This window comes from Camellia sinensis, chromosome 14 (genome assembly GCF_055761805.1).
Source record: "Camellia sinensis isolate YWXY chromosome 14, ASM5576180v1, whole genome shotgun sequence".
In the NCBI taxonomy this organism is placed as follows: domain Eukaryota; kingdom Viridiplantae; phylum Streptophyta; class Magnoliopsida; order Ericales; family Theaceae; genus Camellia; species Camellia sinensis.
In genome coordinates, this window is record NC_138974.1 from 28,758,550 (window position 1) to 28,773,329 (window position 14,780).

At 34.7% G+C, this 14,780-nt stretch overlaps 1 protein-coding gene across 24 annotated transcripts in view; it reads left to right on the plus strand.

Moving 5' to 3' along the window:
* The first annotated feature begins 5,543 nt into the window (after positions 1-5,543).
* Positions 5,544-14,780, plus strand: part of LOC114269466 (uncharacterized) — a 41,960-nt gene continuing 32,723 nt past the window's right edge. For 7 of the 24 annotated variants that reach the window (XR_014351071.1, XR_014351067.1, XR_014351073.1 and 4 more), the window contains exons 1-3: positions 5,589-6,006; positions 6,379-6,517; positions 6,597-6,683. Coding sequence is in view for 2 of the 24 variants with exons in the window: in XM_082906457.1 (XP_082762583.1) it covers positions 6,428-6,517; positions 6,597-6,683 (177 nt within the window). In the remaining 22 variants the exon portion in view is untranslated. Of the gene's footprint in view, positions 6,007-6,378; positions 6,518-6,596; positions 6,684-14,780 lie in introns of all 24 variants that reach the window. The other 17 variants (XR_014351057.1, XR_014351058.1, XR_014351063.1 and 14 more) reach the window with 10 other exon arrangements.

Below are 14,780 nucleotides of genomic sequence, written 5' to 3' on the forward strand. Positions count from 1 at the left end.
AAGTAAGCACATTTGAGAGCAAACACCATGTATATTACACAGGAGTGCCTTTAGACATAGGTCTTTTGGTATTACAAAATATTTAAGTGGCATATCAACATGAACATGGAAATGAAAGTTATTTGCTCCATATATAATAGCATCCTACATGACTTATATTTCTTGTATTATTTAGAAGGATTATCTATTTGTACATTTAAACAAAAAATCATGTGTGGGATCATTTCTCCAATTATCTAGAATTAACATTTGAATTTTTTTGTTGTGATTTGTCATGATTTCTTCATCCTTTCTTACGAGCTTATGTTTTCCTTTACTCTTTGTTTTATGTTGTTATGCTTTCCCTTTGGTATTATTATTATTTTTTTAAATAATTTTTTCAATTAAAACTCTTTTTTTGGGGGCTTTCATGGGTGGGTGTTTTCAATGCTTTGAAAGAACCTTTTCCATATCTTTAATTGACATTTTGTTCAGGTTTATCAAACCCGTTTTCGTCATGTGTTTCGCGTGTAGTTGCTTTCATACTTTGATTTTTTTTAATTTCACATTCTATGAAATAGCATGTACATACTGTAAGAACTCTTCCCATAACCTCACTGTGCGCACCATAATTTCTCATTTCATCTTCATGTATTGAACCATCCATGTAAGACATTATAACCAATAGGCCTTTGATACAGAAAAACTCTACTAAACTAATTCTTCATACTATAAGAACCTAATTTTACAAGCCCTAATTTTTCATACCATAACAACATAAGAACTTCCAACAGGAAAATCCTAAATTGTTCACAAGTTCAAACTCTAAACTACCATGCCCACAATTGTTCAATCTGAAACAATAGTATAGAATATTGAAATTCCAACTTTCCATGAAGAATAAAAAGTATCTTGCCTTCTAAAAACATAAACACATTAAGCTTTTGGGTCAATCGCTAATCTAATAGATTCATGTAGCTACAGCTAATCAATTCATGCATGGAGTTACAACACCTCAGTTTAGAAGAAGCTCTGAGGATTGTTGAATAAACATTTGTTTTCTTAACTCTGTTTGATTGGGCTAATTACATTGATAAAGAGGTTATCTTTGCAACTTGGTAAAGTAAATGCCAGTTAAACAGATGTCAGATCAAGTGCAAATCAATGACACATAGACCCTTTGAACTTCTTTTGACTAAAAATCACCACAAGAATTAAGACCAACCAAAAAAGATTTTTTGAGACTTTATTGTGATAACAAATTAGCTACCAATTGTGCTCGTAGTCTAGAATCCATTAAGGAGCAATGCACCAATTGTTTATTTTTCCATGCCTATTGTTACAAGAATTTCGCAATTTCTTTTAATATATTTTTCTTAAAATGGGAAACCCCTTTATCCAACTAAGCATTCATAACACTCAACATGTTCAAGTAATTAACTATTGAGAGTTTATTAACATCAATAAAAGTTTTTGTTTTTTTTCCTAAATATTTTCATACACCTTCAAATCCTTTTGTTATTTCTCTTGTTTTCGAAAAGTTTGAAAAGTTTCCAATTCTATTTTCATTTCCAACCTAACCGAAAGAACGTACGGAAACGAAATTTTGGTCCTATTAGAGAAGACGGGAAAATTATCACATTTTAATAACAACACTTGATTTCTTTAACATCAATTTATAACCCAAGTTTGACATCACATATGCACACCCATACAGTACCACCGAACAAAGTACTAGCCAAAATTAACAACAAACAAAGAAAAAAAGAAAAAAAAAAAGCTTACTAAAAATAAAAATAAAAAGAAGAAAAAAGAAGCACTTTTTCATTTTTTTTTTTTTTAGTGAATTTTTTTTCAGACTTCTCATAAATATTAAAATTTTAAGTATATTTATATTAGGTGCATCAAAATAAATAGATTTTCAATTAAAATCTAAAAAAAAAATCAAAAATAGATGAAGACAAAAATAAAAGCTCTTTTTTTTTTTTTTAAATTTCTATACTCTATTAGAATGTGTGTATTTCTTAAATTTAAATTTATCACAATAGTACCTGTAACCCTATGCAAGGCATGGGCATTTTACCCTAGTATCTATATATCTGGCCTTAAAGGGTTGCACTCTATCACAAAAATATGGTTTTACCATAAAATTGTGTAACATCAGTAACAAAATGTATAATCTCGTTACAAATTAGTAATAAAATGTCCAAAATTTTGTGGTTAATGATGTAAAAGTTTTTGGCTTAGTTACGATATTTTTTATTATGCCAATTTGTAGTTAGGTTATGCATGATGTAAAAGTTTATGATTTTGTTGCGGCATTTTTTGTTACGTCAATTTGTAATAGGATTACACATTTTGTGGCAGGTGCATATGGTAGCATTTTCCATATATCTAGGCTTGAATAACTTGATTTAGATCTGTTGTTATTGCATACGATGTAATGGGTTGGGCTAGGCTATGGGCTCATACAAGAAAATTGTGGGCTTATTGTAGGGCTTGGTCCAAACGGGTCAGACTTCTATATCTAGAGGCTCTGAATTATAAGATTTTCCTTTCTTCAAAAAAATGTTTGATTCCCTTATTAGATGTGGGCTTTTTCTTTTTATATTTGTTTTGAGGATCTTTCTTGCACATATTTATAATTTTCTTTTTATGTACTAAAAAAATGCAATTAAAATACAAGGAAAAATATGTGAAGTTTGTTGTGAAGTTTTCTCAAACCTATTATATTATTATTTGAAGGCATTTGTTATTCCCAAACTTTTAGAATTATGGACTTTTTTATCTTGTTTTTTCTTTTTTTTCTTGCCATTTCTATTGACAAATTTAAAATCCAAATCCATAAATTAAAATTAAATCTTCTAAAATATGCCCCTTCATTCCTCGGTCATTTGGCATATTAATTCCATGTTGATCATTCAAGAGGTAAAGTCTCATAAAATTATGAAGTCCGAGTGTCCATCAATGGCCGTAGGGGGTTCGAGGACAACAATGTGATGTTCAATCACCAAAAACTCCAAGCAACTCATTGTTGTCCTTTGTTTTTAATCTTTCCTCAACCTACTTACAAAAATATATATATTTTTTGATTGGTATCCGGCCGTAATGATTGACTAATATGATCTCAAAAATACATATATATATATATATATATATATATTTGGATTGGTATCTGGCCGTATTGACTAACTAATTTGAGAGATCAATCCCAACGTAGTGGACAGTGGGACAATGGGATTAAGGGAAGAAGAAGAAGAAGAAGAAGAAGAAATCATAGAGTCCACTCTTTTGCTTATGTCTCATCTCTTTACTGACTGACTATAAAGCTAGTGTTTATATGGGTCAATTGTAAATAAGATAGTCTCTTGCTTAAAAATGCTATCTGTATAATTTGCATTTATTGAGAGAAAATTATACTATTAATACATCTTGAATGTGGAGATTTAAAAGGTTGAATTTGGATATTTTAAAGGTTTGGAATCACTACGAACTCCAATGATGTGTTAAAAATACCAAGTAAAATAGATGCACTACTTGAAATTGACAAGCTGAGAGTTAGCGAGTTAGCAAAATTCTTGCATCAATTCGAAGAGAAGATCGAAAGCTTTCACGAGGAATTTGCGTTAAGGATGTGGTCGTATTAAGCAGGGAATAATGTCACAACTTGGGAATTTTATCAAATATTTGAGTTACGAATTCGATTTTAGATTTATGTAAAATTTTGTAGAAATCCCTATAATTAGGTAGATAATTGTAGAATTTATTCATCATAAGGTGGTGGAAGGATGTAGATAGCTTTCATACTACTAGATCATTGAAATTTATACATATGTAGACTATTAATTAAAATATATAATAGGCAATCATTTGGTTATAAAATGGAAGAATTAGATAGTTTCCACACCATTGGATTGTTGATATTTGTATATATATCTAGACTATTAATTGAAGATTTGAAGTCAAAGGCATCATTTGGCCAAACTAACAAAGCAATGGTAAACTCTCCGTACTTCCAATTCGAACTTTACTTCTTGTGAACTTGCTATTTTCAATTCAAACTCTCTCTACTTCCAACTCAAACTCTATACCATCCTGAAAGCCCATCAGGGTGAGTACCACATGCACACAAACCATGGAACGCCATGGCCTCCCTGCCTAGCATATATATATATATATGGGTTCATTTTATGAGACATGAACTACCTTATCTAATTTTCAATTTTATGCTCACAAGACATATGGCTATGCATTTAAAAATTTTGATTTTTAGAATTTTGATTTTTTAGGTGTATATATAAAATTTTGATTTTTTAGGTGTATTACCCTAGTATATATAAAATTTTGATTTTTTAGGTGTATTAGCTTATGGCCAAATGTGTGGTATGTATACTTGTATAAATCTGTGTGTAGTGTGCTCAGCATCTCCATTGGAGATGTCCCACGGATCCTAATAATGAGCCAAGGCCAGTAGTATTGCCTCAACTAGGAATGGTGTAGGAATAGAACACCACAAATCCAATCCCTCTCTACTTCATTGCTATTCCTATTTTTATTCTAAAATTTTGCCCTATATTCCCAATACATTTCCAAACACAAGATTATGTCTCAAGATTTCAATATTTCAAAATTCCACTACATCTTGTGGCTAAGAGTGTATTGAAAAAGAGGAAAATAAGGATATTATATGATAAACAAAAAAAGAGTGAACAGATGAGGGTTTTCAATGCCCTAGAAAATCGTATAATATCCACAAAAGTGAACTGAGATACACTGAATCGTATAATGCCCTAGAAAAGTGAACTGAGATATAGAAAATCGTAAACTATATCCTACAAATAACAAAATTTGTAACTTTTCAATGCCCTAGATTCGGCAATGAAATGAAAACCCCAAATTTCAAAATTTAATGCCCTAACTTTTCAATGCCCTAATTTCGAAATTTAAAATCCCAAATTTGAAATGAAAACCTTCATTTATGCGATACAAACCTGAATGTGGGTGTTCGATGAAGGTGTTCCTCGTTTTTCCGGTGGTGTACTGTTGGCCGTTGTTCGTTGCTTCCTCTTCGTCGTCGGTCTTCCCTTCGGAGTTCAGCTGAGTGAAGGAGAAAAAGATGGGCTGGAAAAGAAGAAACGACTTTCGTAAAGGGAGAAGGAGATGGGTTTTGTGTAAAATGAAACGGCTTTCCAAAAACCGTTTTCCATTTATGATAAAATTCTTATTCTAGGCAAACAATATTTATAAATTGAAAAAAAAATTTATTAAAAATAAAAACGGTTTTACAAAAACCGTTTTCTATTTATTTTCAAATTATTATTTTAGAAAAATAATATTTATAAATTGAAAAAAAAATTAATAAAAATAAGAACGATTTTAGAAAAACCATTTTATATAAACTTAAGATTAATTAAGTGTTAAATAAAACCAATTTTACAAAAATCATTTTTATGAAGAAAAATTTTATTATTTTTTTATTCATCAAAAACGACTTTCCCAATGCCGTTTTAATGAAAACGGTTTTGATAAACCCGATTCACTCTATATTGGGAATGAAATAACCCGATTCACTCTATATTGGGAATGAAATAGAAAACAACCTAAAGTCGGACTAAAATATTTAAAATGCCCCAGACAGGCAAATTGGCCCTCTCCCCTAGAACTCTCGCTCTCACTCGCAGTCCCTCTAGTTTCTCTCTCTAGAAACCCTAGTGCTTCTGGATCCCAACCCTAGTGCTTTTGACCTATTGTGCGCCGGCGATAGGCCTTCGGATCGCCGTCGATCTCAGCAACGAGATCGCTGTCAAAGTGACGAAATCTCTCTCTCTCTCTCTCTCTTCATCCCCAGCGTCGCCGCTTCTCAAAGATTTTTCAACCTCTCCGTAGTCGCCGTCGCCATCGCCATACTCATTGTCGAACCGCCGGCATCCCAGATGTGTCAATTTCGGTGGTCTATCTGAGGAGGAGCTGAGGTCTGATCCAGCATCTCAAAGATCTAGCATTTCGGTCGCCGGCGTCACCTCTCAGGTCTGGCATTCTCTCTCTCCTTTTCTCTCTTTCGTCGAACCGCCGGCATCCCAGATGTTATTTTTGATAATAAATTTATGATCTCGTAGCTGTAGTTAATACATGATAATATTTGAAATTCTATTATTTTGTTGAATTCAATTATTTTTTTTTCATTTTTATACTTATATCTTTAATATATATATTTTAAATATATTTTATGATGTAATTATGACATCATGTTCGACCACTTTAATCCCGTTGTTGAACAGGTAACCGTCGACCGGTCCCTTTTCCATTTGGCTCACCGGGCCATTTTTCAAAACATTGCCTTGTATAATCTCGGTTCCCTCTGTAGTCTTGTAAGTTGTAACTCTTTCTCTCTCTTCGCAGTACAAACTGGTTTGGCAGTAGCTGTAGCAGATACTCAGTGAACCCTCAAATGGCCTCTGAAAGCAAATCCAAGTCCAGCAACAATACCAATACCAATAAGAACACCACAAAGAGGAAGCAAAGATATTTCCCTTTCAACGTCAGCTCTCTCTCTCTATTCCTATATATATGCATTTGATTTTCCGATGCTAAAATCCAATTTCTTTTTAATTTTTCAGACAAGTGTAGTGCCGGGATTCTTCATCACCTGTGATGGTGGGAGGGAACGCCAAGCCTTTCATGAATCCATTATTGTTATCAACTCTGTATGATCTATTCTCTCACCTTTTCTCCTTACAACCACACATTTTCTACTTGTTTCTGTATTGCTATTAATTATAAAATCTTTTCTTGCCACTTCACTTTTCTTTTTTCCCTATGCCTATACATGTTTGTTTGTGTGTTAACCGTATGATCTTTTGTTGCTAGCTTTCGAAATTGGTTTGTTTTTAGGGAAAATTTCATTGAAACCCGTTTGTCCCTTGTGTGGCTTACCCTTATTTGAAAATAATCACATAACCCCTTGTGATTAATAGTAAGTGTGAAATAGGTGCCAGGACATAAGTTTATGTGCTCATTTTCAAATGTCAAAGGTAAATTGCACATGGAGTAAAGCACACGGGGTTAACATGAATTTTGCTTCAAAATAAAAAAAAAAAAATGATGAAAATATGAGGTTACTTGTGTACAAGGGTATTTTAGTCTTTTTGCCCAAGCCGTTAACAGGCTTGATTGTACAATTTAGTCCACAAACCAATGGGGGTTATGTGCACGTTGGCCATGTGCTATTAGAAAACGCTAATAATCTAGCGAATTATGTATTTGTACGTATGTTCCAAAATATGGTACACTTTCGTTCCAAAACAGTAAATTTAGTGATCCGAAGTGATTTCAAAAGTTTTTTCTAATATATTTCCTTAAATGTTCATCTTCGGAGGAAAAAAATCAAATATGATGAACTAAAATCTAAGGTGACTTAAGTTTTGACAAGACAAAAACATCAAAAATGAATATATATATTTTATTGGATGCCTAATAGTTAAAAGGAAATTACTCTAAATGTATTTTAAATTCTCAAGTGCAATATATATAAGTTTACCCCTTTCGTAGCACATTTTAGAGCATGTGGCGTACCACGTTTCCATTCTCGTTTCACGTATCGAAATGATCCGTACTCCAGGTAACATAGGGCCAAACCGCAAGGGGCCCCTTGCTTTTATCATCCAAATTGCATAGAATATTTTTTTTTTGTTATTGTGAAAACAACTATACGTAATATTTGTATGAATGCCATTTAATTATGTTGGACCAACCAAAAAAAAGAAGAAAATGTGCTATGTTCGTATTTTAGGTGAGCTTATGGGCCCCTATGAAAAAAAATTATTGATAGGTTCTTATTGTTTTGCTTGAATTGTGTGATACTTGTGACAGATTGGCTTTTGTGGTAATGTTTCATTTTTCTCAAAGCACTGTATATTTGTGGCGAAAAATTGAGTTGAGGTATAAAGACACAATTTCCCCCTAAACGTACTTGATGATAATGGGATATGATTTCCCCAAGATTCATGATAAAATTTTCATTGGGAGAAATGAATACTTAAATATACTCTTGCATGTAGTTGGGTGAACCCCCTATGAAGTTTTCTGTGTATCATATAATATAATCAAATACTTGTACAATATTACTGATAAGTATTTCAATGTATACTTTTCCATGAAGCAAGCAGTTTGACTTGGCTAAAAAGATGCAATAGGCTCAAGTTTCTAAGATATCAAATGGTGATCAACATTAATTACTAATAATAAGAGCCGCATTCCATCTATGTATCATAAGTTAAATGAATTTCATTTTACCATAACACTTTGTCAGGGACATTCGTTATTATCTTTTACCTCTGACTTGGTGTTATCTTTACAACGTTGTTCTGCAGTATGCATAACTTGATTTATATTGTCCGTATAGTTGTATGACTAATTTTAATGCTCTGTATTCAGAAACATATATTGGTTTTTTTAAGGGAGATTTAATACCATAGGTCTCATATATATATATATATGTTTTTCATATACCATAGGTCTCATATTTAATACGTGGAAAATCCTATAAGGGGGGCACACCATATGCATCCTATCATAAATTGGCATAATTTTATCACAAAATTTCATACTATTAACCACAAAATGCGTAACCTTCCCTGAAATTGACTTAACAAAAAATGTAGTAACCAAGTCACAAACTTTTGTAACATCAACCACAAAATTTTGGACATTTCGTTATGCTAAGTTGTGATGAGATAATGCATTTTGTAGCTGATGTTACGAAATTTTGTAATGAAATTGCGCAACTTGTGATATGTACCCCTAAGAGGATGCACACTAAAGAATTTCTCATTTATATATCATGAGAACTCGTTTGTTTAGTGGTATAAAAGTGGGGTTAGGGCATTTCGAGGCTTGTGTCTGAAATGGTTATCGAACTGACTGTATTGGATTGTGAATCAAAAGATATTTTATAAATATCAAATCGTTAATCGTAGATATTCAAATACCTTTTTAAAAATACTCAGTACATAAGAAAATGAGAAATGCTGGAGAAGAAGAATAATATAATTGAATGGCTTAGTCTAGAATGGAGATTAGTTTGTGTATATATACTGATAAAGATTTACAAGATAGGAAATAATATAAAAAGAAACAAAATCAAGGTCTAAACAATGGCCATATAATAAGACCTAATTAATTCTAATTCCAGCACTCCCCCCCTCAAGCTGGTGCGAAGTCATTCTACAAACCCAGCTTGACGAAGGATGGACTCAGAAGAATAGACAAAGGATGGACTCATAATACTAGTACGAACCTTTTCTCGAATGAAATGTATGTCAACCTCAATGTGTTTCGTCTGCTCATTAAGTATTGAATTAGAGGATAACATAATAGCTTATTTGTTGTCACAAAACAAAAGAGATGAAACACCCTCAATAAATCCTAACTCTGCAAGAATGGAGTGAAGCCATAAAACTTCACATACATGTACCCTGTGCCATTGCTTGATACTCAGCTTCAACAAAAAACCTAGAAACAATAGCATGTTTCTTACTTTTCTATGGTATAAGGTGATCACCATAAAAAGTGTAGAAACCAGATGTAGACTGTCTATTAGTTCTAGATCTTGCATAGTCTGCATCAGTGAAACAAGAGTCCTGATTGATGACCAGTGGTGAAAAATAATTCCAAACCAGGAGAAGTCTTCAAATTCCGCAAAATATGATAAATATCAAGATGCTCTGTATGAGGTGTATGCATAAATTGACTTAGAACACTAACCGCAAAAGTTAAGTTGGGTGTAGTGTTATATGAGACAGCTAACGGAAGCGTTGATTCATGCCTGAATCCTGTAGTAACTCGCCAGAATGTAATGTAAGCTTGAGGTTTGGATCTATAGGAGTAAAAACTGGCTTACACCCTAGCATTCCAGTGTCATGAAGAAGATAAAGAACATATTTCCTTTGGGACAACGAAATCTTCCGATGCGAGCAAGCAACCTCAATACCCAGAAAGTATTTGAGAGGGCCTAGATCCTTAATGTCAAATGCTTGACTCAAATCTCTCTTTACTTGAACCATGCCAACTGAATCATCACCTGTAAGAATGATATCATCAATATATACAAGCAAAATAATACACTGACCAGTGGAAGTCTTGTGAATAAATCAAGTATGAACTGAGTGGCACTGAACAAATCCTGTGGATAAAATAATAGAGCTAAAGCGACTGAACCAGGCGTGAGGAAACTATTTAAGCCCATATAAGGACTTGCACAGTCAATACACCATCCCTGCATACTCCCCCTCAGCTCAAAAACCAGGTGGAGAATCCATATAAATAGTCTCAAGTAAGTCCCCATGCAGAAAGGCATTCTTGACATCCAGTTGATGTAGAGGCCAAGAATGTGAGGCAACAAGAGAGATAAGGAGCCTAACAGAGGTAAGCTTGGCGACTGGTGCAAAGGTAGCCCCAAAATCCTTGCTAGGGACCTGAGTAAAGCCCTTGGCAACCAGCTGTGCTTTGTAGTGGTCCACAATGCCATCTACAAAGATACTTAATATTGAACACCCATTTGTGGCCAACAATCTTTTCACCAGATGGAAAAGAGATACAAACTGCTTGTTACACCCTGGATTTCCAGGATTCGACCCACGGAAATTTAAGTATAAATAATAAAAGAAAAGAAAATAATTTAAATAAAAACGAAGTCTCTAATATAGATGGTTATAACGTCATACATTTCATGAGATTTGTCCAATTACATGCATCTTATATTCATCATCTAGATGGAGTGAATATACAGTATGTAAAGCAAAATAGTATTATAGTAAATAAGTAAAGTGCCCTTAGGCGTACATCAACAATAGGGTTCAACCCTTAAAAAAAATATAAAAAATTGGCACTTGACCTACAAAAGATGGCTTAATGCCTACAAATCAAGAGAGTTCTTCTAGTTTGCGCATATATTCCACCGCCTCATATCAAGGTCGGGGCACGCCACCAACACTTGAAAAAGATTTTAGCCACGTAGGGTGAACATATAGTCCAGTAGGATAACATTTCAAAGGATAATATGCATTGACACGTGTGCATGATCATGATGTTCTACATGAGTATAACGTGCTCAAAACCATGGGAGAGAAAAGTAAAGGAAGATAGAGAGAGAGAGAGAGAGAGTTAAGAGTGTAATGTGTAGAGTGGGTTTTAGGTTCAGAAATATCTAAAAAGTGGTTCAAAAATGCTAGGTGGAGGTGTAGCCACATCAGTCCATTTTAGCATGGCCACTCGAGCAGTGCCTACCTTAGACCATTTTGCTTGGTCGTGGCTTGAGCGCCCGTTTCTGCTGCTCGTGCGCTCAATAATTCACTGCTCGAGCGGTCCTCCTGGCCGCTCGAGAGGACCGCTCGAGCGGCCCATTCCTGGGTAGGCTTTTGCTCCTAATTCAATTTTGAGGTTCGTTGGTTCTCCCAAATGCTCGAAACAAGTTTAACAAAAGTGTTACGTGTTAAACAATTGTAATGACAATTTAACTAATCAAATATCAACCCGGTCCATTAATTTGCAAGCCCGAGAATACGTCAGGGCATCCATACATGTGGTTTTCAAGTCAAGTTTTAAACCCAAGATGCTACACTGCCAGGTCTGATTTTGTTCCAAAGTTGCCATCTCTGTTTGCATAGCAGCCATCCCCACTTGGGATTCGAAAGAGTTTCTGATACAGAACGAGGAATAGTTTCCAACTTGAGCTTGCCAAGGAAGGAATGATAAGCAAGAGAGACACTGTTATAATAAAGATATTGGGAAATATGATGATTAGTACTGCTATGATATCCAAAACGATTAGGAGGATGTCTATTGTGAGGAGGGTTGCGACGAGGAACAATAACCAAAGGGGAAGAATTAGCTGACCCATGTATCGAAGAGGTTGTTGGCAGGGGACGAGGACGACGAGAATATACCTGCAATGGAGGTAGAGGAGGTGGAGGAGGAGGAGAGGAAGGAAGAGGAGCCTCAGCTTCAATCTCGGGAGAGACAGCTTCAATCCCATGAAAAATGGGAAGAGGCCAAACATTGGAGGCCAGAAATGGGACAAGAGAGAAAGAGGAATCCTGCACAGAAGAGTGAGTACCAAAAAAGGGAATCTTAATGTCACATCACAAGAATGATAGTACCTACGAGTGCTAGGATCATAACACCGATACCCTTTAGATATAGTAGAATACCCTACCAAGATATATCTAATAGCTTTATCATCTAACTTAGTGCGAATAGGACTCAGGTTCTTAATAGAACAAGTGCACCCAAAAACCCGAGGTAGGAGAGGAAAAAGAGTCCTTGTAGGGTGTAAGGCCTTGAGGGTCAAGACCATGTAAGACACGACTAGGAGTGCGATTAATAAGATAAATTGCAGTAAAAATAGCGTTATGCCAGTAAAACTTAGGTACATTTGTTCCCTTGAGAAGACAACAAATCACAGACATAATTTGATGTTTTTTTCATTCATCATTCCCATTTTGTTCTAGAGTATTAGGACAAGTAAGTTGTTGAAGTATAGCAGCCTGGCTAAGATGGGAACGAAAAATATCAGAGATGTATTCCCCACCATTATAAGATTGGATATTTCGAACAACAGTGTAAAACTGGGTTTTAACTATTTGAAGAAACTAAACAAACATAGGGAAGGCATTAGATTTACGTTAGCAAGATAAACCCAAGTACAACGAGTTGGTCATCTATAAAGGTCACATAATATTTATGGCTGGACAAAGCAGTAACATGTGAAGGACCCTAAATATCATAATGAATAAGATCAAACACAGAAGAAGCACGATGCATACGAGGAATATAAGTAGTGCGTGCATGTTTAGCTAACACACACACATCACATTGAAACTAATGAGTCTTACAAGCTTCATTAAAATTTGGAAACAATAAACATAAATACTAGAAATTTGCATGACCCAGACGAGCATGACACAATGTTAAAATCTTAAAAGAAAAAACATAGTAGGATAAATCCACAAGTAACATAGAAGTGGAAAAACTAGAAAGAGGCGGCTGATCTGGTGGATCTCCGAAGTAGTATGAACTGTCACGCTCATATCCCTTACAAAAAATCTTCTTCGAACTTAGGTCCTATAACAAGCTAGAATTGGGTAAGAAAATGACAACACAATGAAAGGCCTTCGCAAGCCTACTCACAGACAAGATTTTACGCAAAATTAGGGACATGTAGGACAAAGGAAAGAGTAATATTAGGAGATAGAGTAACACCACCCGATGACGAACGGAGGTAGTAGAACCATCAGCAAGACAAACAGTTTGGGTTGTAGCAAGAACTGGAGAAGAAAGGTAGGAAAGCTCACCCGCCATGTGGTCATTTGCCTTAGAATCTAGAACCAAAGTAGGATGTGCAGAGCGAACATGGAAAGTAGGAGTACCGATAGCCAAAGTGATAGTAGAGGATGATGGTCTGGAAGATATCATAGAATCAAGCTAAGCTAGAAGCTAACCAATCTAACTCTGAGGGAGATGCAATTCTAGAGTAGTAGAACACAGGACGGTCTCCACAACAGCAGCAGTGCGGGAGGAGCCAGATGGACGAGCACAGGAGAAACGTTGTTACTAGGTATGGTCATGGGGTGGATTTTTGCTAGATTTGTTAATACCGGCCTCGGCCCCCTCTACTTCATCCCCCGCCCCGTCCTTGTTACGGGGCGGAGTTTTTTTTCTTGCCCACGCACATTCGGCATCCGAACCCCCCCTGGTTAACCTGACTAAGTAAACCAAACTTGTTGCTTCATTCTACTAGAATAAAAGTGAAGATTAGTGGTTTAAGAGAGAGTTAATTTTTTTTGCTCACAAGACAAAATCCAATTTATAAAACTCACTCATTATAAAAGAGAACCTATTAAACAAAACTCATAAAATTTGATATGGAACCTGTTAAAGAAAACTTGAAAATAAAATAGGTAAAATAACCTATTTATGTAAAAACAGAATAAATAATATATCAAACAAAGAGTTCATTAACTTAAAAAAAAAAAAAAAAAAACTAAATCCATGCCATCTCAAATTCATAAAGTCTCAAATGTTAAATAACCAAGGCAGTAGCAAAAATTACAAACTAAGTTTAAAAACTGTCTAATTGACCAAGATGAAATGCCTTTTGAGTAAACAAAACAACAATAAACCCCTGCTACTTCTCTAGCTCGGTGACAACACTTTCCTCTTCATGATCATCATAATCATCAAGAATTGTTTGTATTGTGCTATCTTTCGGCATAGACGAAGAACCTACAAACAAAAGCAAATAATATAAAACAAATTAAACCCCATAAATTTAAAAAAAAAAATCTGAATTTCATAAAATAATAAATTGTAGTTTTTTTACCTTTGATTTCACTCCATAACCAATTTTGAGCACACATCAACGCCTCCAACGTCTTTGGATGAAGCCAACTACAGTGTGGACTCAACAATCTCCCACTAGTGCTAAAAGCAGATTCTGAAGCAACTATTGACATGGGAATAGCCAAAATATCCCTTGCAATGCGTTGCAAAGTAGGATACTTGAGACCATTAGTTCTCCACCAAGACAAAATATCAAAATCCGAGGTTCTTGGTAACACTCCATCCTCGATGTAATGATCCAACTCCAATTTGACATTCCTACTCTTTCTATGATTATTACTATTAACAATCAAATCAAAGTTGGACTGCGGGTCTTGGATCCTAGATTGAGAGCTCTTAGTCACACAAGATGAAGAAATTTCATAATTTGTTTCTTCATCCATTTTCCTACAATGATACTCATC